Here is a 27,687-nt window from a genome sequence, read left to right on the forward strand (position 1 = left end):
AGGAAACTTAGAAAAGGACACGAACCGTAATTCGTCTTATTTTAAAGGACAAAATTTGTAATTCTGTCAAAAAAAAAATCTTATCTTTTCTTTCAATCTCTTAAATAAAAAACTAAAAAATACATAAGTTTTAATTTAAGTTAGTCAACTTATTTTGATATTTAAATTATTTAGAAATCAATAATTAACTTCACAATTAGCAAACTACTCTCATTTCCATTTCCAAAACCTACCGGACCAACTAGCAAACTAACTCACTTGATAGAGGTTTTTTTGCCTCTTAGTTGAAGGTCTTGGGTTCTAATCAAGCTATGTATTTATATAGGAGCCTTGAGAGTATTAAAAGTATTGTAACTTTGTCTTTAAAGAAAAATAATCTATTTGAATCGGAATGATTAGTCGAACCGGGAACCAAACTTAATCTCGGTTCCAATTTGTATAAGTTGAACCTAATAGTCATATGAAACCAATATAGAGCTGGTGAACAAGATTGCCTTTCTCTAAAGGCAATCAACAAACATTTTATTAGCACATGTATCCTATGCCATTCTTTTCATCACCTAAGAAAATACAAATTGAAATGCTTATAATTTAACTAAAAACACTTTTATCTATAAAACTTCATTCACCTTTAAAAAAATAAACATTACATCTGATTCCTCATATCTATATCTATTCACTAAATAATTCTTATTTTTTATTTTTATTATATATTTTCTTCCTTCCTTCCTCTCACACAAAATATACGGAATGAACAGTAATCTATACATATTTAGGTAAATCGGATGGAGTGCAAAAAATAATTAAAAAAAACCTTAAATTTTTCCTTAAATCATAAGGTTGCCTAGGACGCATACAGGAATTCCAATATAAATGATTTAACATCGTAAATTAACACTGGTTGAATAATTTACTACAACTTAACGGTTAGTTACAGATTAATTACAGTTTTGGTTATTTTGTTAACAACTAATAAATAGAGAATTGTTTAGGTATTCTGTACATGATGACTTAATAGCAAAAGACCACTGCTAACTAGCTCAACTCAGCTGTACGTAGCCCTTAAGCGCCCCCAAGTTATCTCTAGTTCCGGTGAAAACTCACTTACCCGAAACCCACTTGTGGTAAAACTCAAACGCTCTCAGCTCAGGATCAGAAATGTTGTATGTGAGAATCGAACCTGAATCTCACTACTCCATGTTGGAAAGGACTTACATTTTTGGTTTATTATAAAAACTAGTTTCTTTACCCGGCGCGTTGCACCGGACATGTTAGTACAACTATAACGGTGGTAAAACCCAAGTGTTATCGGCCCCAAGCATTGAGTCGGTAAGTCAACGCGAATTCGGCCGGTTTTAGTGATGTGTGTTATTGTACCATAATTAAACCCAAATGTAATACAAAAAAAGTATAAAAAGTTTATGTGGACGAATAGAGTGACGTGAGTTGGTAAAACTCGAGCGTTGGTAAAAGTTGATTGTTGTTGATACCAGAACTAAAACAAAAAAAAACAAAAAAACAGAAAGAAAAAAATTAACGTTCGCTCGATTTCCGTTATGATGACTGAACTAAAGAAACAAAAACAAATTTTACGGATTGGTTCGGTGCCGCAAAGACTTAATAAGACACTTGCGGCACCAAACTTTTTATTTATTATATATACATATATAAATATATGATTATTTTGTTTTACCAAAGTAGGCAAAGCAAATAATAATGGTAGTGTAGAATGAATAGATAAAGGCAACACCGTATATTTCACTAATAACTAGTCTCTTTCATTATTAATCTTGGTTTTCAATCTTCCTTCTCATTCATTCCTTCACAAAATTGGTAATAATATGTTTTCATCATCTCTCACTTCATTGTTATTGTCACCATCAGCAGAATGTCCCATCCTTGACTATACTTTCAATTTCACTTCAATATTATTATTATTACTTCTTATTTTTACTCAAATTTGCAGAAATGGATTCTGGGTATTACAAACAACGTCATGATGGTGGACCTGCTTCGGATCCGGATACGGGTTCGGGTCAGTGGTTGACTCAACCGGGTTTTGAAGATTCAGTGGGTGGATTGAATAAGAATAATATTGGTAAAGTTTTCATTTTTAATTTTTAATTAAAGTTTTCTAGTGTTTTTTTATGGGTGTAGTGAAATAATGTCCTCTTAGTTAGGAGTTTAGTGAGTAATCTATCTGTGTTGTAGAACTCGGTAGACGCTAGTAATCGGATGTATTGTATTTTTTCATAATTAATTTATATATATACACAAAATTTATATTTTTTTTTAATTTTGTATATGAATAATATTGGTAAAGTTTTAATTTTTAATTTAATGTTAATCTTGAACCCAAAGGGGGTGTTTGTTTGGCTACTTTAGACCAGTGTTGTAGAACTCGCTAGACGCTGGTAATGGGGTTGTAATTTTTCATAATTGTATATATATATACACACACACAAAATTTATTTTTTTTAAACTTTGTATATGATTTTTCAAATTTATTTATTGGATTGGATTAACAAGTATAATTTTTCAAATACTTCAAAGATTTTGACCATTTTTAACTGAAAATTGACCGATTTGGACCGACTTTGACCGATGTCCGATTATTTAAACCAGTGTAGATAATTAGTTTCTAGTGTATGGGTATATTGAATATGCTCATAGTTAGTGTTGTGGTCGCTAGGCGCTGGTCAAGCGGTGGGCTAAGTGGCTAACTACTAGCGATTAATTAGATTGGAATTTTATATGTAATTTTTCAAATTTATATATATATACAAAAATTTTCAAAATTTTGTATATAAAAATAATTTGATAAATTTATTGATTGGATTGGATTAATAAGTATAATTTTTCAAATACTTTGAAGATTTTGACCATTTTTGACAATTTTTGACCGACTTTGACCGATGTCCAATTATCTAAACCAATGTTGTAAAAATCGTGATTAGTCATCGGCTAATCCTTAATTGACAAATTTGACTTGTTTTGAACGATTTGGACCACCTTTGACTGACTACCGATGTCCAATTACGTGAAATCGAATCGGTAGCATACCAATTAGGGATTAATCGGTGACTAATCAAGATTTTTACAACATTGGTTTAGATAATCACATGTTAGGGTCATTTACAAATTACATGCTAATCCTTAAATAATCACAATTTACCAAACTCTCAAACAAGTGATTGTTTGAAACGTCCGGGTTGGTATTCGGGTACGGGATTGATATAAAAAACTTTGTGGATTCGGTTATGGGATTAGGTGATATGACGTATGGTTACCCGAGAATCCGAGATTGTATATTTATTTACCTGAACCATATACCCAAAAAAAATATTGATTTTGTTTTCTCTTGGATCAATACAAATGACTTTTATCGTGAAAAGTGTACAAATAAGTAGAGTAATTATGTTAACACTAGAGTAGTTATTATTACACTATATTATTTTTTATAACATAGATACTCTAGTTCAAAACTGTAATTACTCTAGTTATTTGTATGTTTAGTATGTTAATTTTATTTGTACTGGATCCCACCCCATATTATAAAGTATGAACTTATTTTTTGGGATTTATATCATCATGAAGTTTAGATGTTTTAGATGTTTAAGACATTTATGGCGACGACGAGTTGTAGATAATTAGTTTCTAGTATTGGGCACGACGAAACTGCTTTGGATTATAAAATGATGATCATCTTATTATCACAAACACATCCAAACACTTTCTCCTACCGCCTGTTTTGGTAGAGTTGATTATTTGATTCTGAGTTATCATACACTCATTTTTAAAACGCAATGCCAAACACCCCTAAAGTTTAGGGATGATGATGGGACGGGTATTGGTAATCGCAGTTCTAGATTGGTTCTAGTCAAACCGGTTTCAGATATTAATTCTGGTTCCGAACCGGTTTTTTTGTACACCTTTACCCAATCCCATACCCCACTGGAAAACTGTGTTCGGGACTTCAGGTATTGTGTGTATAAGTGGGTAATGGATACACTCGTTCAAGGGCGAAGCTTCATTAGGGCCAGGGGTGGCCACACACACCCCACACCCCCCCCCCCCTTTTTTTGCGCAGTAGTGTAAATTGACCCTTTTTCGCCCGAAAATTTGTATACATAGTGTAAATTTAACCGTTTTCTGCCCAAAATTTGAGCCCGGCCCCCCTCGTTTATGTTTTTTTTAAAATACATTTTGAGTCCGGGCCCCCGACGAACTTGTCCAAGCTTCGCCACTGCACTCGTTAGTTTGTTAAAAATTACCCAAGTACATATTTTTAATATGTTAATTTTTATATGATTTTCTTGCGCAAGAAAATCATGAAAAATGAAACTAAAAATTATGAACTTTTAGATTATTCTATTACCTAAGGTGCTAAGCACAAAGAAAATGTTTACGTGCATGGTTCAGGTAAACAGGTATGCGTGTTTTAGGGTAATCGGGTCTGTATCAAGTTATCAACTAATACCATGCCCATGAAATTTTTTAAAACTAATCCCATACCCGTTTCAATATCCGTCCCGAATGTTCCGGTTTCGGATTTGCCGGTCAGGTCCGGGTTCGTTTCCATCCTTACCCCAAAGCAAAGATTCCAATGTTTTAGGATATGAAAGATTCACATCATCCTTCACAGTGTTACTTGTTTACAATTAGGATTCAAAAATCATCATCATCGTACTCAGTAAATCCCACCAATAGCAAAGCTATGGTAGGGTCTGAGGAGGGTAAGATGTAGACAGCCTTACCTCTACCTTTTAGGAATAGAGAGGCTACTTCCGGTGAGACCCCCCCGGCTCTATAGTAGTTTTGCATCAAACTGGTGCATGTACCATTGTCTTCCAGCTATCAACGCCACCACATGATGCCTGATTAACTTTCCGCCACTTTTAATGTTATTTTCACGAGATTAGTAAAATAACGTCAAAATTAGTGCAATCTCACTTCTGCCCACCCGAGGGTTAACACATATATACATTATATGCGTGCACCGCAAGCAGGGCGAATTAGGATTCAAGAATGAATCTTGAAATTTTGGCATACAAGTTGTATTTTGTGTTGGCTAATTACCGAGTGGGCCCGTATGGCCTAAGCCGGATTAGCATTATTAATATATGTTAACCGAGTTAGGGTTATGTAGTAATTCAGTTTTTTGAGTTATATTTTCTAAGTTATAATAAAAGCGAGTTACTTTAAAATTTAAATCGTGTGTTTGTTATTATCGAGCAATGAACTTGAGTTTTGCACATTATAATGATTCAGGTGAGTCCAAGAGTTTATCAAGTGCTGAAAAACCGGTACAACCACAGGCTGCTTTCACTTTGCAACCTGCTCCACAAATGCTTGGAAGTCATCTTGAGCTCGGTTTTGGTCGACCCGCTCTGGTAATAACTAATACTTATGCTTATTTAATTTTAATCATGATCTTTAATATTAGTCTTTAATACTTAATACGTTATTATAGGTATGTGGCGCATATCCTTACGGGGACCAATATTATGGCGTGCTTTCTGCTTATGGACCTCAAACGGTATAATTTAGACCTTTTTTAAAAACCGATCATATTATTTTTTTAGCACAGTATAATTTGGTTCTCGCTTAATAATTCAGGGTCGAGTTATGTTGCCTTTGAACTTAAGCACTGATGACGGGCCTATATTTGTGAACGCAAAGCAGTATCATGGAATAATTAGGCGCAGACGATCCCGTGCTAAGGCAGAAATGAAGAAAAAGGTTACAAAAAGTCGAAAGGTGTGTTGATTATGTGAAATATGTGAAATGAGTAGTCAAATGACCATTTTACCCTTGGAAGTTATCCGTATTTCTTAAAGTTCGATACTCGTTTGTTTTTTTGGCAGCCGTATCTGCACTTGTCACGCCATCTCCATGCAAAACGCAGGCCTAGAGGCTGCGGGGGCCGCTTCTTAAACACTAAAGAAATGGAGAAGGGTAAAACCGGAAACTTGGATCCAAAACCGACCGATCGTCCAGCCGGTTCTCAGAGATCCGAGGTTTTACAGTATGATCGTGAAACTAATAATGGTGGGTCCTACGTGTCGGGATCAGAGATGACGAGCATGTTCTCAATGGCGGACCTTAATAGTTTCCCGATCGGGAACCTCTCGGGTGTTTCCATTTCAGACATGATGGTGTCTGGCAATGCCATCCGTGGGATGGGCATGCAGAACGCATGGGTTGCAGCGGGTGCCGGTGACGGTATCTGCTGCAACCTGACAATATGATGACAACATTTGGGGCCTGATGTGTGTACACATCAGGCCCCATTTGATAGTCAAACAGGGCCCACCGCTTGGTTGTTCCCTGTTTGGCTATGGCAAATCATCCTTGGCTTTTGTGTTAAGGTTGTGTTTCTAGATTTAATTCCTAGTTGGAATTGTTTTAGAGATGCAAGTAAACCTTATCACATATGGTGGACAATCATTTCTTCTAGATGTGTTTGTTTCATCTTGTATTGATACTCTCTTGTTGTTGTTGTTTGAAATAAATAAATAACCTTGAAATTGTGTTTTCAAGGTTTGTATCATGTGGTTTAATGATTATCAAACATTTGGGACATGCCATGTTTTGTGTTTTTTTTTTTTTTTTTTTTTTTTTCAGTTATGCATATGTTGATGATTATGAAATTCCTCTTGGGGTAGTTTTGTAAATTAACATGAATGTTTGATGTGTATTTTTAAGGTAACATATTATTTGTTTGGAACAATATTTTTAATACACTTGTATCTAATATTTTTGTTGATCTAATACAATACATTGAAAACTTTAGATAAGACTCAAAACTGAACTATCTTTAATTAACTTTTATTGGTTACATATTTGTTTTCAGCATTGTGGAAAGTCGTTTATTTTAAAACCAATAATATGTTAAAAACTCTGACGACTTTATAATTCAATTGTAATTGCATAACTTATTAACCTCAAGTTTTTTATACTTTGGTTATCTATAGAAGTGTACAAAATGGTTAATTTGAAAAACCGATTTGGGCTATAACTGAACAGTGCTGGTTAGGTTATCTACAGTGTACAAAACCGTTTAAGTTGAAAAACTGGTTGGGGTTGGTCAACATGCTATAAAAATTTGTTTGTAGAAACCAATTTAGGAGGAACACTAATTGAACCTATCAAATTGATTAGGTTCGGGTTATAAACCGGTTTGGGCCAAAAAAACCCCAGCTTTCTTTGAATGTTTTTTATATAAGTTTCAGTCCGAAACGAGTTTTAGTGAATACGACTACAAACTGGTATAAGAACCTAGGGGTTGGGTCAGGTCCAAACCGTTTTTTGCCAAACCAATTTATTTTTTTTAAGTGGCTCGGGTTAGAAACTGGTTTACCGGGCCAGACCAATTTTTTTTTTGACATCTCTTATTCTACAAGATAACTTATAATAGTGGCGTGTGTGGTTCGGTTTGGTGTGGTTTTGAGCTAAAACCAAACCGAAAACTATAACTTCGGTTTTTGGATTTTTGAAACCGTTTGGTTTTCATTTTGGTTTTTTCGGTCTTTGCCATTTGACCTAGAAAGTTTAGGCAAAAAAGAAAGTTTACCAAAAAATAATGAAGTTATCTATAAATAACTGTGTTAATCATTAACTAATATACTATTATACATTTGACAAAAAGTATTTTAGTTACATATTTAATTAATTCTTATAAATTAGTTAAAATAAAAATATAGAAATACCCCCTTAGTCCTTAGACCCTGCCATAGCTTTGATATTAGTGGGATATACTGAGGTCAATGATAATGATTATTACATGCGAAACCTTCGGTTTTCACAAAATATAAAACTAAAACGTCAGTTTTTGTTTCGGTTTCGTATTTCGATTTCTTCCACACCCCTTAGTTTTGAAGAAAATAATATTATGGTTTTTAACTTACTACAAACAAAACAACCTTATCATCTACTCTGTTCCAAAACCTTGTACATTCTACAACTCAAAACCAAACATGTCTGCTGCTTCATCATCATTAATCTCCATTACAACACCTTCAAACTCATCATCTTCAAAACAACCTCTCAATTTACAATTACAATTAAAACCCACTTCAATTTCACTTTCAACCCCCAAAACCCACTTCAATTTCAAACCCAATTACTTGAATCAATTAACACTGATTCAATCATCTTATAATAATGCAATTCAAGTTGAACAAACCCTTGAATCAGAATTATCAGAAATTGAAGAGGAGTTAGAGAATGAAGAGGAAGAGGATGAAAGCGAACCCGAATCGCCTGAAGCCGGGAAGCTTTATGTCGGAAACTTGCCGTATGCGATTACGGCTTCCGAATTGTCACAAATCTTTGGAGAAGCTGGTGATGTTAATGCTGTTGAGGTGACTTCGGTTTTTGAATTTTTTAAACCGTTCGGTTTTATCGGTTTTCGTATTGGTTTCGGTTTTGTCAGCTTGAAAATTTTTAGCGTACAAAAATAGTTAGGCCGAAAATAATGAATTTAGGTATAAATAATTTTGTTATGTATTAACTAAGTGACTAATATATATATTTGGCTAAAATATTTGAGTTATATTTTTATTAAATACTTATAAATTAAATTAAAATCTAGAAATTCGGAGCGTTTTTTTTGGTTTTTATTACATGCAAAACCAAAACTGAACCATAAGGTTTAGCAATTGTTTTGTTCTTTGTTTGGATCAAATACAAGCAGCTCTTAACGTATTATGATACATACACATAGTAATTATGCTAACACTAGAGTAACTATTATTGCTTGAAGAATTTTTGAATTAGAGTCATTATTATTATTCTACTAGTCTATTTCATTTTTTTGTAGTGTAAGACTATGTGTTGCGGTTTTAACTTACAGCATGTTAAAGTGTTGTATAGGTAATCCAACTTTAACTAAATCGCCTTTTCGCAACTTCCAAGAGTGTAGTAGTTTTATTAATAAAAATATGAATTTTGAACTAATAGATAGATAAATGAGAAAAAGTGTGATTGGTTGAAAATGTTGTGGCCCCACTTAGGGCTACAAACGAACACGAACAAGGCCTTTTACATGTTCGTTTAGGAAATAATGTGTTCACGACTATGCAGTTAATGCCAAAAAAGACCGATATCTGAGATATTGGTTATTGCGGTGGGATAGCGGTCTATATATATAAAAGTTATCTAATAATAATACTTAAGTCTTAATACCAAAATCATAAAAGTCAATAGTTCAAAACACAAAGTAACAATATTTTTAATTTAAGACATGATTTAATCACTTAATCGAAAGCCATAAATATATAAGCATCAGCAGCGGCTGAAGAAACGGGTATCGGAGATGAGCATCAGCAGCGATTGAGGTATTTTTAGGGCAATAAGCTGATCATTCAATAATAATCATAATGAAATTGGGCTATGGGCTTACAGTTTGGGCCAAAAAAAGTAACAATTGGGTCAAAAATATTAAACTGATAATCTCACCGCTATTTCTGATATATCGGTGGCCAAATATCAGCGAAATAGCGGTAAATAGCGCCGCAAATATCGGAACCGCTATTTGGACCGATATTTCGACCGCTATTTAACCGCCGGACCGATAACCGCTATAGCACCGCTATTGATAGCATAGGTTCACGAACGGTTCGTGTTCGTTACTTAAGGAAATCATTGTGTTCACGATGACAGATAAAATCGACGGAGCTTAGAGATTGAGATCGATGTATTCATCAGTGCGAATAATGAGAAAGAAAATGGAAACAATGCAAAAACAATGTATGGTTTCGTATTTTATGTTAGGGGTAATAAATTAAAGAATATAAAATGATTGGATAAAAAAAACTTTCATGAACAACATATACAAATAAAAACATGAACGAACGTTCATGAACACATTACCGAGTGTTCACGAACACAATTGAACGCATACGGGCTATGTTCATGTTCGTTCATTTATTAAACGAACTTCCCGACGAACAGTTCACGAACTGTTTGTTGAACGTTTGGTTCGTTTACAGCCCTAGGCCCCCACTACTTCTCCTCTCACGCTCGTTAAAGCTTTTGATGCTGATGTGGACTACTGGCGGTGCCACTACACAGCGTAATTACTCTAGTTTAAAACGTTAGTAGTTATAATCACTCTAGTTTTTTGTAAGTTCAGTAGGTTAATTTCATTTGTACTGAATACCACGCTGTTGTTGGTAACCATGGTTTTTGTGTTGGATCAGATCGTTTACGATAGAGTTACCGACAGAAGCAGGGGATTTGCGTTTATTACAATGGCGAGTGTTCATGATGCTAAAGATGCTATTAGAATGTTTAATGGATCTGTAAGTGCTTCCTTCTGTGTTTTCATATGAATTTGACTTTATTGGTTGACCGAAAACCGAGCCAACCCGATTTTAAAATTCGGTTTGGTTTTGACCGAATAATGCATATTTATATGTTAATTTTTTACAATTGTTGTTACTGGATTGGGTTAAATTACAAAACTTAAATACCATTATTTGTTATTCGGATTATTATTTTATTAAAACCAAACTAAACCAAAATTCGTAATACAATTTGGTTTTATTCGGTTTCATTTAAATTATTTTTAAGCCGAATGATAAACACCCCTAACTAGGCATGCCAAAAATAACCGAGCCAATTAATTTGCAGCAAATTGGTGGCTGAACGGTGAAGGTAAATTTCCCGGAGGTGCCACGAGGGGGCGAGAGGGAAGTAATGGGCCCGAAAATTAGAAGAAGTAACCGAGAGTTTGTCGAAAGCCCGTATAAGATCTATGCGGGTAATCTTAGCTGGATTATAACTTCAGAGAGACTAAAAGATGCGTTTGCTGACCAGCCCGGTCTGTTGAGTGCAAAGGTCATCTACGAGAAACACTCGGGCCGGTCTCGAGGGTTTGGGTTTGTCACTTTTACCTCACCCGAGGCTGCTGAGTCCGCACTTGATGCCATGAATGGTGTGGTAAGTTTCAAAACTCGATTATCTGTGTTAAAACTTTTAAATGGGTCGATCTGGTTAGGGGTGTGCAAGAAACCGAAAAAATCGATCCGAAACCGAAAAAACCGAATCGAAACAAAAACCGATGGTTTGGTTTTATATTTTTGTAAAAACCGCACTAACGGTTCGGTTTTGCATGTAAAAAAAACGAACCGAACTGAATTCCTAAGTTTTTGCTTTTTTATATTTTATATTAAGTAATTTATAAGAATTTAATAAATATGTAACTCCAATATTTTTATCAAATGTATAATACTACAATAGTATATTATTTTACAATTCATGAAATTATTAATACCTAAATTCATTATTTTTTTGCCAACTTTTTTTTTTGCCTAAAATTTTCATGTTCAAATGTCAAAAACCGGACCGAAACCGAACGGTTTCAAAAACTCCAAAAACCGAAGTTTTGGTTTTCGGTTGGTTTTAGCCAAAAACCACACCGAACTGAACCACACACACCCCTAATTTGGGTTATGGGTTATGTTTTAAATTAAAAAAAATCGTAATATTATCGTGTATTGTAATCATATAATATTTATAATCATGTTTAAGACGTTTTTTTACCATTTAACGCGGCATAATTTTCTTATGTTTTATGCAATTTTGTGAACAGGAAGTGGAGGGACGGCCTTTGCGACTGAATTTGGCTGCCGACGCGTCTCGTTCACCACATTCGGGGACAAGTTATGACATCGATATTGGCGGGAGTGAGATACTTTCGAGCTTTAGCTCATCATTAGGCGAAAATTTGTAGTTTGGTAGATTTTTGTATCTTTGTTTGAATGCACATGAGACATATTCTTGGAGGTGGAATAAGGCTTAATTGGTTGTGTGTTGTGTTACATTGAGGGATTAGATTGGTACCGTATCGTCATACCAGCATCGAAAATACCCTGAGTACCAAATATTGTACCTATCCCTGCGTTTGTTGCAGATGATACAGATGATACTTATATCGTCACAAGCTTTACACCGGTAAGATTATAAATAAAAATCTTTTAGTTCTATCCGAATTTGTAACCAAATTTATTAGAGAATATATTGTTAGTATTAAGTTGTTATCATGCTTAGAAGATAATATTAGAATATATGTTTCCTTGTATTTATTTGTATTAGTGTATTGTATTTTTAAGTATAATTGATTAATAATACATAACACTTAACTTAATTTTCTTCATTCACACAAGGGTGTTGAAAGTAATTTCCAACTTAATAGGCCCGTCACGTGTAGGTGACCGGGTTGGACATATTGGGCCCGTGGAATTTGTAACATCACATGAATTTTGAGTCGAAAATGACAAAAATCAAAAGTTTAGGGATCAAATCTGCCAAAATCCAAACCTGAGGGTTTAAAATAAAAATTTTGTTTTCTTGTCCTCTCGCGATACGCGACGGGACAAAAGACAAGCCCATAACGTATCGCGAAGGGCTTGGTCAATAACTTATAGAAGAAGTCAACAGCGATACGCCATCGCTGTTAACTTACGTCATCGCGATACGCGATGACGTGGCCTGACACGTCTGGCAACAGTTTCGCCACGTGTCCACACGTGGCACACCGGTCGCCACGTGTTCCGACACGTGGCCAGACGTGGCACCTCGTCCGCCACGTGTCAACACGTGGCACACCGTCTGCCACGTGGCAGACCTACTATGTGACTCACCAGGGTTACGTCGCGGTACGCGACGGGTGCCCAGGATGCTATCGCGTACCGCGATGGGACCCCAGATTTTGTCTATAAATAGCAAGTCCGGGATCTCATTCCAACCACACCAAAACCTGCTCTCCTCTCTCTCTCTAACATCTCACTAGAATTCCAACTTCATATTAACAATCCACCTCGATAAACGTGCCATAATTTCTAGATAAGCGTGCTCAATTCCACTATTTCCGTGCCGACGGTTCCTCGAAGTTCGTGCCACCCTCCACCCACATACAACCAAGAAGGCGTTTGTTATCATGGCGAGGAGTCTCGAAAAACGTGTCAACGAGTGTTGAAGATTGGTGTTTGGCGACAAGGAGGAACGTTGACCAAGCGGCGTTGGAGTGCTGCTCAAGTTCCTAGGGTTTCCAAAACGCCAACAAGGTTAGGCGTAACAACAAATGAATATAATATAATATTATATTAAAGGCTTAAGTTTTAAGTCGAGGTTATACTCGATACCTCGATAAAAGAGAAATAAACATAACAAAAAAAAGAATAAAAGATTGAATTGTAAATATGTATATATGTGTGTAAGTATATATGTACATTCTTTGTTATGAAAATATTATTTAAGTAATAATGAGTATTCTTAAAGAATAAAAGAAAAGAATATGTTTCTTAGAGAAGAAGAAACGTCGAGTTTTATAAATAAACTAAAGGTTTATAATTACTTTTAAATTAAAGGTTTTCAAGTAAAAGAGATTTATGAACTAAAGGTTCATCGAGGTAAAGTTTATAAAATAAGACTAAATGTCTTAAGCCGGATTGTATATTCGACTAACAAATGGTTATACTCGTACTATAGGTGCGAGATAGCAAGGGAAAGACCCTCGGACGGTGTTGAAGCCGATCCCAAAGCGAAAAGGTGAATACGCCCCGAAACATTTACAAACTTATTTTAAAACGAGTCAAACATGTTATATGAAAATTATTTATAAGGAACTACGTGCTCCTAAAACCGTTATAAATAAGGATATAAGCCTAGCCCTCAGGCTGTAGTATACGTTTGTCTGGATCCTTACATATGTGGTAGTACGCGATGGGCACATTGCACCATGCTTGGTCGTAGGACGCCTTCCTATAGGAAGCATGATCATGTGTATACATACGGGTACTTAACTAAGTCGAACGTTGCGATGTTTGCTGAGGTGACCTAGTGTAGAGGCTCGAATTTATAAACGTGTTATTAACTTTGTTATTCCTAAGCCACGATGGGACGAGGCAGGCGTAGTATCGAGGGGTAATAAAGTAAAAGAAAATATTTTAGCATCAGCGTGTTCACCAGCATTCGTTGCTGACGTATTTTATTTACATTTTGCAGGTGAACAATGATAGCGCTTGGAGTGACGAAGTGCTATGGATATCCGATGGCTCGGATTTGTTTTGTATAAATTTAAATGGTGGTTTGTAATTAAAACAAGTAATACTTTTTGTTATAAACTTAAACATGTATTTTTATAATCCCGTATTTTGAATATATATATATATATATAAATATTACATTTTGATCCTGAAAGTTTATAAGACTTCCGCTAATTGAACGCAACTCTGGTTTATTTACAATTGTGGTACCAACTGTAGTCATGCTCCTAGGCCTTAGATGGGGGTGTGACAGTATTCACTAATATGTAATGGGGTTATGGGGTTACAATTAGGGTTTCTTATATTTGGTAATGTCTTGGCTAGCAAGTTAAGTCAGTCTATATAAACCGATGTATGGTTAGACATTATAGATAGTGTGAGTTTGGTGTAACCGAGTTAGGGTTCATCAATAGTCAAACCGAGTTAGGGTTTGAAGGTTTGTAATCAGTTTTTAGAGTGATATTTTTTGATTAATAAACAATAGTTATTTGTTTACATCGTGTTTGATTATCGATCTGGGACTTGAAAGGGTAAATTGCGTTAATACCCGTTACCCAACTTGCTGGTTTTTTTGGTCATGAGTTCTTGAATTTTAAGAGGGTAAGTTGCGAAATTTATATCAGAAGAGACGAGTGTTCTTCGTGTTCAGCTAAAAGCAACTTTTTGTGCCTTAACAATTAAGATTGTGCATTGTAGAATCGATATACAAATTGCGTTTTTTTTGGTATAGATAAACATGAATCTGTTTTCAATTCATGGTGTCCGTATTAAAATCTGAAGGATTCTCTTAGGGGGTGTTTGTATTTTTACCAACTTATAATTTATTAACTTTTCGAAAAGTAATAAGGTGTTTGAAATTGTTTTGATGTGAAAGGGAAAAGTTAAGATGCTAACAGCTTCTTTTAACTGCGTGAGTGTGCGTGTTTCTTGTGTCGATTTTATTCATTTTTTTGAAAAATTTATTAATAATTTAATATTAATGACGAGACGGAGTTTGGACTAAATACAAATGAAATTAACGTGCTAATTATGAGAATTAAATAGAGTAATTGTGCTAACGTGCATATATAATTACTCTACTTGATTCTCACAATTAGCATGTTAATTTTATATTTATGTTAATTAACTTTCCCCGACAAGAGGAAGATGTGATCGATGTGGAGTTTTGTCTTTGGTAACCTGCATTATTTCCATCCACGACAAAAAAGATAATCTTATTGATACCGAAGTTGTATTCTTTTAAAGTACCCGACAGAAGGTTAGGATTTGATTGATGATTGATAACGGGATTTGTTTAAAGTTTAAACTTGTGACATGGAATTTATTTTTTGTAAGGAATTTTCGTATTTATTTTTAACTGGTTAGTTGGTATTAAAGTTAAAAAAATTATAAATAGAAAAATAAATTATTAAACGGTAATTTAGTCATTTTACTTGAATCAAATGGTAATTTAAAAAAATAATGGTGATTAGCAATAAGCAGTTTATACTGAAGCATTTGAAAATACTTAATGTGATATTTGAAATTATATAAAACTTTATATATTAAAAGTATAAAATAAAACCAAATATAAGTAAAATTAATTATGATAAAAAAATAAACAAGATGCTAAACACATCTTTGATCATGTGTTTGGAGGCCTAACACATCGTTAACTATGTGTTAGCTAACTCGTCGATGGGATTACCTAACACATGACTACATGAGTAAATACATTACCTTGAAAAAAAAAGCAATAAATTTGTTAGTTTTGTCACGTGAGTAAATATATTTTACAAGTGTGACGTAGTAACTTAGACTCTTTGAGTTAACGAGAGTGTCCCTTTATCTACTTGATGATTGGTGTATCATTTATAATGGAGTTATTAGAGGGTAGATTTTATTTTGAACTCATAATCTACTCATTTTAATCACCTATACATGCCTCTTGCAGGATTTGAACTCTTGAGCTTTTAGACAAAGTGGATGCACCAAACCAACATGATGTCACTTGAGGACTAAATCATTCATACATGAGTCGTCTTGTACCCCACCTGCATTCCTCTATTAACGAAACACCATAGTGGTTTAATTCGCCACTGTATATGGTACTACATGGTATGGTCCGATGGTTTATACCGTTATACGCCAACATTTAATGTGATGAATGCATATAGTTATCCTGTTTATGCTTTTACTAAATTATTAGGGTGTCTGGTAAGAACTTGTGTACAAAGTTTGACTTTGTATCCTGCAGGTCCTACAAAAACCAAAGTAAATTGTAATTTGTTATGTTATTTCTTTAATAGTTCTATGATGGCTAGATTCAGGTTATTGGAGTCGATAACAGAAAACTTATCTTTAAGGCTCAACATACCAAGGTCCGAATTTTGAAGTTGTCTAGTGTATGGAAGTTTTGTGTTTATATGTTCAAACTAATGTAGTTTGATATATGAAGGTCCGGATAAATGAAATTCGGTATATTGATATAATCATATATGCTGACATTTTGTATGTATGGATGATAGACTTCGCGTGTTTTTAGTTATCTAGAAGTGATCCTGTTAAGGATGATCTTCTTATGGGTTGCAAAAGAATCATGCCATGTGAAAATGTTGTGAAAATATCAAAACGAATCACATAAAATAATATTGATGATCACTTAATTAGTATTTAAACATTGTTTGGAATTTAAATATAGACATCTGTTCTTATCTTCATTGTTTTTATAAAACAGTCAACCAGACGAATATAAAAAAGGTAAATTTTCATATGAATGGGATAATTAAGGAATTAATTTGTATATGTGTGCGTTTTATGATAAGAATAAAAGAAATTTAAAATACAATTTTAACTAACTTACTAAATGGTAGAAGAATAGTAAATTTGAAGATGAGTCATGGTTAATTATGAACCCGCAAACATTTTTTGTGTTAAAGGAGTCGTTAATCAACATAAACATACTTAAATTATATAAACCTGAATAGAAAGCACATAATATCCAAATAAATTAAATAAATATATGTGTTATACATTAAAAATAACACTATAACCATAAAAGTTACCCATTTTTAATTTATCTATGAAATAATGGTCTAGTAACATGGTATGCATCTTAAAAAAAATCGATGTGTGTAAAACTTGTAAGCGTAAGGTTAGATGTTTTTTTTTTGAACAACGGAATTCATTAAGCAACTAGCAAGACGCTAGAAACTAAACAACAATGGAAAAGTACAAAGCGATCTTACACCAGTCCTTCCCTAACAAAAATTTTGAAAGATGAACAATTTTTTTTCAAAAAAAACCCAAATATCTTATGTCTTCCACCGTTTTGAAGAAGCTAGCTGACAAGTTTTTAAAAATTACTTATTTTCTTGCTTTTTAAATACACAAACACGTTGTAAAAATGATTCCAAGAAGCACATTGTTTTTCTTATGCCCCAAGCTGCAAGTATTAAAGAAGTCTCTAAGTCTTTAGCCGAGAAAGTGAATATGGGAGGAATATAACACCAATTATTAAAAAAACTGTCAAATAAACAAGTCATAATAACATGAAGAAGCGAGAAGACAATCGCTAGTCTTTCTGTACTCGTCACAAAATCAACAAACCGCTATACCAATGTCTATATCTAGTAGAAAAGCATCACTCGTGTCTATCCGTTTCCGTCTTTCATCATCATCATCATCATCATCATCATCGTACTCAGTATATCCCACCAATAGCAATGCTATGGTGAGGTCTGAGAGGGTAAGATGTAGACAGCCTTACCTCTATCCCATAGGGGATAGAGAGGCTGCTTTCGGTGAGACCCCCGACTCGATAGTAGTTTTGCATCAATCCTTGGACATAAGACACATAGCACTCAATCATCGGGACACCGACTGATTGGTGCATGTGCCCTGTCTTTCGGCTATCAACGCCACCACATGATGCCTGATTAACCTTCCGCCACTTTTAACGTTATTTTCACGAGATTAGTAAAATAACGTCAAAATCAGTGCAATTTCACTTTTGCCCACCCGAGAGTTCACACATATATACATTATATGCTCGCACCGCAAACAGGGCGTTAATCCGTTTCCGTCTTTAATTAAATTAATGTTTTCAATGTAAAAATTGGCACCGTCATTATAATCAATGAATTAATCAATTAATATGTAGATTAACACACACAACTACCACTCTACAACTCTCTCGTAAACGTAATCTCCACTATTCACTCTCTCAAAATCATCAAAGAATCCAATGGCTGGATTTCAAAGCAAACTCTTCATCGTCTTCCTTTGCTTGATTCCTCTCATCACTTCTTTTACTGACGCCATAGATGTCAAATACTGCAGTAAGTTAGGGTTTATATAATTATATATACAATTCGTTTCGATTTCTAATAATAATACTTAGATCGCTGTGTTACGTAACGAGATTTGACTTGTTGTTCCGTTGACCTAATTAGTTTATTAATTTGACTTTTTAGCAGTGCTGTTGATGATTAGTTGATGCTTGATACAAACTACAAAGCCTAGTGTTTTATTATACGTGACGAGATTTGACTAGTTTCGTTGACCTGGTGTTATAGATTCAAATTAGTGCTGTTGATTCGTTGATGCTTGATACAAAACCTAGTGTTTATTATACGTGAAGATAAGATAGAAATCGGTTTGTGCGGTTACGGTTGTTGATTATTGTTAAGTATTAGTGCGGTTAGGATAGGAAATAGGAAGTTACACGTATTTAGCAATTTACTGATTTCTAGAAGCTAAACTGTTTGGCTGTTGATGCTTGATACAGAACCTAGTGTTTTTTAAGTTGAAATCGATTTGTGCGGTTACGGCTGTTGATTATTGTTATTTTAGTGCGGTTAGGAAATATGAAATAGGAAGTTCCGAATATTTAGGAATTACTGATTTCTACAAGTTAAAAGTGCGGTTACGGCTCGATTAGGCTCGTTTTGACTTACAAGAGCTTGAGCTCGGTTCGTGTTGATGCTTGATACAAAACCTAGTGTTTATTATACATGAAGTTGAAATAGAATTGTGCGATTACGGTTGTTGATTATTGTTTTAGTGAAGGTAGGAAATATGAAGTTCCACATATTTAGGAATTGCTGATTTCTACAAGTTAAAAGTGTTAAAACTGTTTAGTATTAGTTTCTAGGTTTAGGTAGGGGTGTAAATGAAACGAGCCAAGCATGAGCTCGAATAGGCTCACTTTGACTTACAAGAGCTTGAGCTCGGCTCGTGTTGACTTGGAAGAGATCGAATTTGGCTTGTTTATGACTTATTAATTAATTTATATACATTTTTTAGTTATTTTTATATATTTTTAGCTCGAGCTCGTGTGCAGTGCCTTGCACTTGGGTGTAAACGAACCAAGCCAGAGCCCGAGCTCGTTTCAAGCTATTTCTGTAAAGCTCAAGCTCGACATGCGAGTTGTTTTTTCAAGCTTGGGCTCATTTATTATATATTAATTTATTTATTAATTAATTTTTATTTTTTTTATATTTATATATTTTGAAAAAACCTTAAACGAGCCTAAGCTCCGATCAAGCTCGTGTAGTACCTTAAACGAGCCAAAGCCTGGCTCGAGCTCGGCTGTGCAGTGTGAAATTACTAAATAAAAGTCCAAAAGAGGTACAACCTAAAAATATACTAGGCTCATTAAGGCTCAAAGAGCCTAAACGAACTTCCCATACAAGGCTTGAGCTCGGGCTCAATTACTAAACAAGCATTATTGAGGCCCAGGCTCGGCTTCATCTTGAAAACGCTCAGCTGGTTTCGATCCAGGCTCGGGTATCTCATGAGTCACGAGCAGCTCGGGTCGTTTGAACCCCTACCTTTAATGAGCCAAGGCTCAGCTGTTTAGTGTGAAATTAATACGACTGGTGCTAAAAAAAGTAAAAAACTTAAAAATGCACTACGCTTGTTAAGGCTCGACGACTTGTGCTCGGGCCTGATGATCAATAGAGCTTTATTTGAGGCTCGATAAGGCTTGGCTCGTTTCGAGTATTTTTATCGATCCGATTCCGATCTCTAGTAGCTCAAGGGCCGCTCGGCTCGTTTGCACCCCTAGGTTTAGGAATTTTGATATTGCCTGCTAGGCTGCCATTAGTCCGTGATTTGTTTGCTGAAATGTTGATTTGCCATTTTAGGGTTTGATATAACAAACACTGAAGTTTTTCACATTTAAATTATGATGAATTGTTTGAAGATCTTATATATTGCTATGCATGTATAGATAAGAAGAACAACTATGATGTGAAGGTAAGTGGAGTTGAGATTACACCTTACCCAATCGAAAGAGGCGTAGAGACCACATTCACCATTGCTGCATCTACAGGTAGAATTAATTGAATTCTAATTGCTTGAAATGGTTATTAAGTCCATTTAAAAATCAATTTATGCTTATAACGTGTTACATGGGAGGGTTCCAGAGAAAACTACAAAGTTATGAGTAAACCGAGAAAACTACGAAGTTATGAATAAACCGAGAAAACTACTACCACCCACACATTTTTTTTTATTTCTTTTGTTTATAAGGTAAGAAATAAATAAAGTAGAATAAAAATATATATGACTCACTAAGTTACATATATGTAACCTTTTGAGCTACATATTCCTTTTTAATTTTTTGTTACGTTTGTTATTTGTAACCTCATAACAAAAAGAAACAAAAAAATCTGATCGGTTAGTTGTAGTTTTCTCGGTTTTCTAACCCTTTAGTTTTCTCATGACCCCTTCCCACATACTACATTCTTTAGATCATATTTATAGTGAATGTTTTTGAAATGCAGAAACACCAATTTCTGGTGGGAACCTTGTGATTGATGTTTCATACTACTGGTTCGGGGTGTACAGTGAGACTAGTGACCTCTGCACCAAGACAACTTGCCCTGTTACCACTGGTGACTTTGCAATCTCTCACACCCAATCCTTGCCTGGAGTAACTCCACCTGTAAGTTTATTCAAAGTGTTCTTTTTAAATGGATCAGATTGGCTTGCTTGTTATGGATTTCTATTTGGGCCTGATTTCCTGTAATATGATCCATGGGCCTGATTGCCTGACTTTCTGTATTCTGATCAGTGGGCCTGACCTGCCAAGTTGGCAAGAGGACTATAGCTTGTATTCAGTAGGGTCCCCATTGCAACACATGCAGGGGTGTAACATGTAAGCGAGTCGAACCGAGCCAAAGCTCTCTAAGCTCGAGTTCGAGCCCTGCTCGTTTAACTTTCGAGAGCGAGTGCTCGCGATCAGTTTCTCAAGCTTGTTCTCGGCTTGTTTATTATTTTTAAATATTTTTCAAATTTACGTATATACATTTTAAAATGTTTATATATACAGTTATAATTTTCATATATGATATGATATTGCTATTTAGTTAGTTTTGTAACAGTTTTATATTTTTTATGTAATAATAGTTATATTGTAATTTGTAAGCATATACTTAATATCATAAAAAGTATATAAATAATAGGCTCATTTAGTCTTGCAAGGCTACTTGAGCTTGATAAGTGATGCACGGGCTTGGGCTCATTTACTAAGGCGCTCGAGCTCGTTTAAGCTCGGCTTGATTCGAGATTTGACAAGCCGATCTTTAGCAGCTCACGAGCGACTTGGATCACTCACATCCCTAAACACGTAACAAGTTGTCCACTAGTCTGGAGTTTGGACTATGGGTGTAAACGAGCCGAGCCCAAGCTCGACTAAGCTAGAGTTTGACTCGTTTAACTTACTAGAGCTCGAGCTCTATTTCCAAAGCTCAAGCTCGGCTCTTTTATTTATTATTTTAATTAAACTATATACATTTGTAATGATTTTTTATATTATAATAATTATATATACATAATATAATATGTATTATTTGGTTATTTTTACCATAATGGTATATTCAATAATAGTTATTATACAAGTATATATTTAATATATTAATAGAAGTTATTTAATTAACTGGCTCGCTTTGGCTCACTAGTCCGCTCGAGCTCGATGAGAGAAGCTCGACTCGCTTTTGGTATTCCCGAAGCTAACAAGGATTGTTGTTTTACAAATTCAGGGTTCGTACACACTCACAATGAAGCTACAAGATAGTAACAAAAAGGAGTTGACCTGTATCACTTTTGACTTCAGCATCGGTTGGTATAGTGCCGAGGAAGAGGCAGTTGCTTCCAGTTAATTGGTGGAACCTGTACTTTTCAACCAACCCGTCAATAAATAGATATTGTCCGCCTTTTATGTAACTTATATTAACATTAACGGTGCTGCTGTTTATGGTTACTCTGTCCTGTGTATGTACGTTTAAAAACAATGTCTTCCCACTTTATTCTGTCTCCTTATCACCATAGTTATATCGGTTCTTGATTTATCCGTGCCGGTGAAAATTTCCCTTTTTGCCCTTTAGCCCTTTTTAGATGCATATCCATGATTATGCATTATGCATGTATACATTTATATCCACAATCACATGTGCAGAGAATACTGTCTTGACTTGGTTTGTGCAAAGGAGCCCCCGGGCCGTCAATGAGTATCCTAATCAAGAAATGGGCATCATGGTCCAGCGGGGTCGAAGCCGAGACAGGTATCGTGCTTTGGCAAATGTCGTTTTTACCCCTCTATTATTTGTTTAGCTTTATATCTCTAAAAGTCTAATAGTTGATGAAAATGAGTAAAAGTAGATGCTTTTAGTCATTAGCAGGACCCTCCCTAGTGAATACATTATTAGTTGCCCCACATTTTGTCTCCCATAGTTTCTAGCCTAATCCGGTTCACCAATCTTTAAGGTCGTTTTCGTCATTTCATATGGTAACACGACCGTTATGCCCATATCATATCTAACTAGATCACCAATTCACCATAACTTAGTTTCTCCATGGGAGCCCACAAAACACACTTTCTCTTTTACTCGATCGGGTCTTTTAGCAAAAGCGAGATGACTTTTCGTTTGCTTTTATGGTAGTTAGAAATCGACTCATGACTACTCATGAGTCATGATAATGCTTCAAGGGTATTTTAGGTATTTTACGACGACTTAAGCTTAATATAAACCAGCCTCAAGCAGGCAAGAAATGTAGTGAAGAAATGAAAGGAATGAGAGGAAGATTCTTAGGTCTAGTTTTCCATGAAAACACCTTCAACCAACACTCCCAAACGCCAACACTCTTAACCGACACTAAAAACGAAGAAAAACCCGAAACTCGTTTGTTGCTTGTAGAATTCGAAGAGAAGTGTCCACCGGGAGGTGGTGACTCGGTCATTCTCTACACAACAAGTTTAAGAGGTATACGCAAGACTTTCGAAGATTGCAACACAATTAAGTTTCTTTTAGGAAGTTTTCGGGTGTTATATGATGAAAGAGATGTTTCCATGCACTTGGAGTTTAGAGAAGAGTTGTGGCGGACCTTGGGCGGAAGGGTGGTGCCGCCAAGGCTGTTTATTAAAGGGCGGCATATAGGTGGGGTTGATGAAGTGGTTGGGTTCCATGAGCAAGGGAAGCTTGTGGACCTTTTAAATGGGATACCTGATAGTCTGGCTAGCGGACCGTGTAAAGGGTGTGGCGGGATGCGGTTCGTGCTTTGTGGCTCGTGTAGTGGTAGTCAGAAGGTGGTCTTGGAGGATCAGGATCCCGAGTTGCGAATTAGGTGCGTAGAGTGCAATGAAAACGGGTTAATGAAATGTCCAGTTTGCTTTTGATAGGGTTTCAATTATTTATCCGAGTAAGGTAAATATGCGCTATTGGTTGTCGTATCATGTTACGTGATATAACGGGCCGGTTGATGTATTATGCGTATAATAGTGTATTTAACTTGTGGACATTCCGATGCGTCTAACCTATTTGTATTGTTGCCAAGACTGGTATATACTTCATTACATTTGAAAATGAAAGCGAATGATCAAATAAATCCAAATATGTGAGAACAATGAGTTTTACTGATACGTCGGAATCGGTTCAAGAAGTGGAGGCCCAAACTCATGCAGAGTCAGCCCATCATAGACCAAACGGGCCACTCGTTTACCTCTTAAGCTCCAAGAATAATTGCAAACAACTTCCAGAAGATGCTAAAGAGATAAAACAACAATTATTTACTTTCCTTATTTTCAGTTATATTAGTTATTTTCAAAAGATTTGTTTCTTGTTCTTCAAGTTTGTTATTTCTCTTAACTCTTTAAATACCTTTGAATTTTTAATAATAATCATCAGAAAATTGTCTCACGTCTCTTCTTCTTTTCTGGTATTCTTGGAGATTGACCATCTCGAATTAGGTCTTATCAATTGGTGCTTTCATCAACGTTCATCATGCCTCCTCGCAAAGATACCACCGATGAAATCACTATCGCCGCCTTACATGAAGCTCACCTCGCCACCGCCAAAGAAAACGCCCAGCGTTTTGACACCCTATCCGTCCAACTCGCTGCTTAAGCGGAACAAACAAACCTTATCTTAGCCGCCTTACGTAAACCCGAACCTAACGAGCAACACAATACCAACAACCAGGTCTTTGACAACAAACCCCGAGCACCGAAATTGTTCCTTCCTACTTTCGATGGCACCAATCCATTAGATTGGTTGTTTCAAGCAGAACAATATTTTACCTTTTATCAAATTCCCAACGCCAACCGCCTTACCATGGCGTCGTTTAGCCTCGCCGGCGATGCACTCAGTTGGTACAAATACCTATATAATAACTCTCTTCTCACCAATTGGATAGATTTTACCCGCCTAGTCAAACTCCGGTTCGGCCCATCCTCCTATGACAACCATCAAGCAAGCCCTTGGCCAAACAACGACCGTTCTTGCCTATATCACGGAGTTCGAACGTTTAAGCAACTGCATCATCGGACTTCCGGCAGAGGCTATGCTTAATTGTTTCATCTCGGGACTCCGTAAAGATATTCAACAGGAATTGAATATACTCCGCCCAACGTCCCTTCCGCAAGCAATCGGCCTAGCCCGGCTACTCGAAGACAAGCTCAACGACCAACGATATCGTTCTAAGCCAAACCCACCTTATCGCCCACCCCGTCGGTTGTTTCCACTGTCTCAAAAAACACTTCTGCCCCTATCCTTCCCACACCCACCACTACCAATCCTTCACTTCTGGTTACTCGCCTTAGTCCCGATGCCATACAACAACGTCGCGCTGCCGGTTTATGTTTCCGGTGCCCGGAAGAATACCACCCCGGCCATAAATGTAATCCACCCCAATTTCACCTCATAGTCGATTATGATGACATATCCAACCACACCCGTCCCTAACCTGAACCCGGACATCTCCACAACCCAATCACAATTTTGGGCATTATTACTGTAAATGTAAAAAGGAATTTAAGAGAAGTTTTCTTATTGATCTTGTCTATATTATGTTACAAATGAGAAAAGTAGTATATATGAAGAATAATGGTTGAGATATGGAAATATAATAAAAAAGATTGTGCATCCCTTGATTCCTGGCTGCAACGGCTACTTGATTTGCTAGCTTTTGTGACTAAGGAAATAATATATAATTTGATCCTTATGCATTTTAATTTAGCCTTTTTACTTTTCCAACACTCCTCCTCAAGTTGAGTAGTAGGGTTTCCAATACTAACTTGTTAAGACAACTGCTGAATATTCTTCCGTTCACAGCTTTTGTTAATATATCTGCCAATTGGTCTTCTGATCGAACGAACGGTAACTCTATAATTCCAGCTTCGAGTTTCTCTTTAAAGATGTTTCGGTCAACCTCTATGTGTTTTGTACGATCGTGTTGAACAGGATTCTATGAGATTTGTATAGCAGCTTTGTTGTCACACATGATCTTGCTTGCTTCGCATGGAGGGAACCCGATCTCAGTTAGGAGTTTGTGGATCCATATGACTTATGCTAAGCCTCGTGCAATCCCTCTGAATTCAGCCTCGGCGCTGGACAAAGCTACTACTTTTTGTTTTTTGCTTCTCCAGGTCACCAAGTTTCCGCCAACCAAAGTGAAGTATCCCGATGTAGATCTTCGGTCGTCTTGATCTCCCGCACAGTCTGCATCAGTATATAGCTGGACTTTTAGATGTTTGTTTTGCTGGAAGAGGACCCCATGACCTGCTGTTCCTTTGAGGTATCTGATAATTCTTTTTACTGCCTCCATGTGAGTGACTTGAGGTTTATGCATGAACTTGCTAACCACGCTAACTACATATGAGATATCAGGACGAGTATGTGAAAGTTATATTAGTTTACGTACCAGTCTTGGTAACTTTCTTTGTTTGTTAACTCGGCTTCTTCTTCCATACGGAGTTTATGGTTCACCCTTATTGGTGTGTCGTCAGGCTTGCAGTCAACCATTCCCGTCTCAGCAAGGATGTCAAGAATATACTTTTTCTGGCATATAAAAATCCCACGTTTGGACCTTAGTACCTCAATTCCAAGAAAGTACTTAAGTCTTCCTAAGTCCTTCATTTCAAATTCTGTAAATAGATTTGTCTTCAACCTTTTCATTTCTTCCTCGTTGTTTCCTGTAATGATCATGTCATCAACATATATAATTAAACAAGTTACAAGCTTACCTCTTTGTTTAAGGAACAACGTATGATCGGAGTTGCTTGTTGGTATCCATATTTCTTCATTGCTAAAGTGAATCTGCCAAACCAAGCACGAGGAGATTGCTTGAGCCCGTAGAGTGATTTTTTTAGTCGGCATACCTCTTTTGCCTTGAAATTTCTTGTGAACCCAGGCGGAGCTTTCATATAAACTTCTTCTTCTAATTCTCCGTGTAGGAATGCATTCTTAACATCAAACTGATGAAGAGGCCATCCTTCATTTGCAGCTATCGAGAAAAGAACTCTAATTGTGTCAAACTTTGCTACAGGTGAGAATGTTTCGGAGTAGTCAATCCCATACGTCTGAGTATAGCCTTTAGCCACCAACCGTGCTTTATACCTTTCAATAGTCCCATCTGGTTTGTGTTTAATTGTAAATACCCAACGACATCCAACTGGTTTCTTTCCTAGAGGAAGATTACATTTTTCCCATGTGTTGTTTTTCATTAATGCCTTCATTTCGGTATCCATTGCATCCTTCCAATTCTTTGATTCCGGAGCTTGTTCCATAGAAGTTGGAATTTGTTCGGTGTAAAGGGAAGATGTAAAGGCTTTGGCTTCATTGGATAAGTTTCCTTCGGCTATGTTAGCTATGGGGTATCTAAAGGACTTAGATTGTTTTTCTGGAGAGTATCGTTTTGCTGGAATTCTTCTGTTGACTCTTGGAGGAAGGACATATCTCTCGGCCGTCTCTTCTTGTCTTATTTCGTCTTGTATTGATTCCTCTTGTTCAACCTGCACTGTTTGTTCTATTTCTACCTCATGATTGTTAGATATATCAATATTTTCATGATTTTTGTGAATTTCTTTTTCTGTTATATTTTCATATTTTTGAGAGTTACTTACTTCGGAGGCTAGGTTGGGAGTGTTTAGGTCTGGAACACTAATCGATGGCCCACCAGATTGTTGTGAGGCCGGAAACTCATTTTGGGTACTATGATTAACTTCTTCGGATGATGTAGCCCATTTCGGAACCCATTTTAACCAACTCAATGTGTCATGCTCTCTCTCCCCCTCACCACTGCGTTGGGTGATATAAAAGAATTCGGTCTCGAGAAAGTCACAGTTCATGGTAGTGTATATGTGACGTTTTGT

The 27,687-nt window shown here is 35.9% G+C and overlaps 6 protein-coding genes across 6 annotated transcripts; all 6 read left to right on the forward strand.

The window, feature by feature from the left end:
* The first annotated feature begins 1,782 nt into the window (after positions 1-1,782).
* On the forward strand, positions 1,783-5,633 carry LOC143590223 (nuclear transcription factor Y subunit A-2-like). The gene is made up of 4 exons (XM_077070771.1): positions 1,783-1,833; positions 1,967-2,098; positions 5,272-5,393; positions 5,474-5,633. The coding sequence occupies exons 2-4, from the start codon at positions 1,969-1,971 to the stop codon at positions 5,543-5,545; spliced, it is 324 nt and encodes a 107-aa protein (XP_076926886.1). The 5' UTR covers positions 1,783-1,833; positions 1,967-1,968; the 3' UTR covers positions 5,546-5,633.
* On the forward strand, positions 5,629-6,251 carry LOC143590226 (nuclear transcription factor Y subunit A-2-like). The gene is made up of 2 exons (XM_077070773.1): positions 5,629-5,760; positions 5,868-6,251. Exons 1-2 carry the CDS (start codon positions 5,629-5,631, stop codon positions 6,249-6,251), a joined length of 516 nt encoding a protein of 171 aa, XP_076926888.1.
* Positions 6,252-7,952: 1,701 nt separating this feature from the next.
* Positions 7,953-11,828, forward strand: LOC143590224 (33 kDa ribonucleoprotein, chloroplastic-like). Its single transcript, XM_077070772.1, has 4 exons — positions 7,953-8,366; positions 10,206-10,307; positions 10,639-10,947; positions 11,600-11,828. Exons 1-3 carry the CDS (start codon positions 7,980-7,982, stop codon positions 10,651-10,653), a joined length of 504 nt encoding a protein of 167 aa, XP_076926887.1. The 5' UTR covers positions 7,953-7,979; the 3' UTR covers positions 10,654-10,947; positions 11,600-11,828.
* On the forward strand, positions 10,705-11,740 carry LOC143590227 (33 kDa ribonucleoprotein, chloroplastic-like). The gene is made up of 2 exons (XM_077070774.1): positions 10,705-10,947; positions 11,600-11,740. Exons 1-2 carry the CDS (start codon positions 10,705-10,707, stop codon positions 11,738-11,740), a joined length of 384 nt encoding a protein of 127 aa, XP_076926889.1.
* A 6,386-nt stretch (positions 11,829-18,214) lies between the features above and the next one.
* Positions 18,215-22,390, forward strand: LOC143590214 (uncharacterized). Its single transcript, XM_077070765.1, has 4 exons — positions 18,215-18,373; positions 20,269-20,370; positions 20,825-20,985; positions 22,082-22,390. Exons 1-4 carry the CDS (start codon positions 18,280-18,282, stop codon positions 22,199-22,201), a joined length of 477 nt encoding a protein of 158 aa, XP_076926880.1. The 5' UTR covers positions 18,215-18,279; the 3' UTR covers positions 22,202-22,390.
* Positions 22,391-22,686: 296 nt separating this feature from the next.
* LOC143590213 (uncharacterized protein At5g39865-like) lies at positions 22,687-23,719 on the forward strand. Its single transcript, XM_077070764.1, has one exon. It carries the CDS (start codon positions 23,104-23,106, stop codon positions 23,713-23,715), a length of 612 nt encoding a protein of 203 aa, XP_076926879.1. The 5' UTR covers positions 22,687-23,103; the 3' UTR covers positions 23,716-23,719.
* Positions 23,720-27,687: the final 3,968 nt, after the last annotated feature.

This window comes from Bidens hawaiensis, unplaced genomic scaffold (assembly GCF_021521415.1).
Source record: "Bidens hawaiensis isolate Kalapana, Puna unplaced genomic scaffold, B.hawaiensis_p1.1 tig00038211_1, whole genome shotgun sequence".
NCBI lineage: Eukaryota > Viridiplantae > Streptophyta > Magnoliopsida > Asterales > Asteraceae > Bidens > Bidens hawaiensis.

Bases quoted from the DNA above. Each gene is read 5' to 3' on its own strand.
- LOC143590214 (XM_077070765.1), top strand. From the start codon at position 18,280: ATGGCTGGATTTCAAAGCAAACTCTTCATCGTCTTCCTTTGCTTGATT. The intron at 18,374-20,268 runs GTAAGTTAGGGT...ATGCATGTATAG, and splicing joins CATAGATGTCAAATACTGCA to ATAAGAAGAACAACTATGAT. The intron at 20,371-20,824 runs GTAGAATTAATT...TTTGAAATGCAG, and splicing joins CACCATTGCTGCATCTACAG to AAACACCAATTTCTGGTGGG.
- LOC143590223 (XM_077070771.1), top strand. From the start codon at position 1,969: ATGGATTCTGGGTATTACAAACAACGTCATGATGGTGGACCTGCTTCG. The intron at 2,099-5,271 runs GTAAAGTTTTCA...ATAATGATTCAG, and splicing joins ATTGAATAAGAATAATATTG to GTGAGTCCAAGAGTTTATCA. The intron at 5,394-5,473 runs GTAATAACTAAT...ACGTTATTATAG, and splicing joins GTTTTGGTCGACCCGCTCTG to GTATGTGGCGCATATCCTTA.
- LOC143590224 (XM_077070772.1), top strand. From the start codon at position 7,980: ATGTCTGCTGCTTCATCATCATTAATCTCCATTACAACACCTTCAAAC. The intron at 8,367-10,205 runs GTGACTTCGGTT...GTGTTGGATCAG, and splicing joins GTGATGTTAATGCTGTTGAG to ATCGTTTACGATAGAGTTAC.
- LOC143590213 (XM_077070764.1), top strand. From the start codon at position 23,104: ATGAAAGGAATGAGAGGAAGATTCTTAGGTCTAGTTTTCCATGAAAAC.
- LOC143590227 (XM_077070774.1), top strand. From the start codon at position 10,705: ATGGGCCCGAAAATTAGAAGAAGTAACCGAGAGTTTGTCGAAAGCCCG. The intron at 10,948-11,599 runs GTAAGTTTCAAA...TTTTGTGAACAG, and splicing joins TTGATGCCATGAATGGTGTG to GAAGTGGAGGGACGGCCTTT.
- LOC143590226 (XM_077070773.1), top strand. From the start codon at position 5,629: ATGTTGCCTTTGAACTTAAGCACTGATGACGGGCCTATATTTGTGAAC. The intron at 5,761-5,867 runs GTGTGTTGATTA...TTTTTTTGGCAG, and splicing joins AGGTTACAAAAAGTCGAAAG to CCGTATCTGCACTTGTCACG.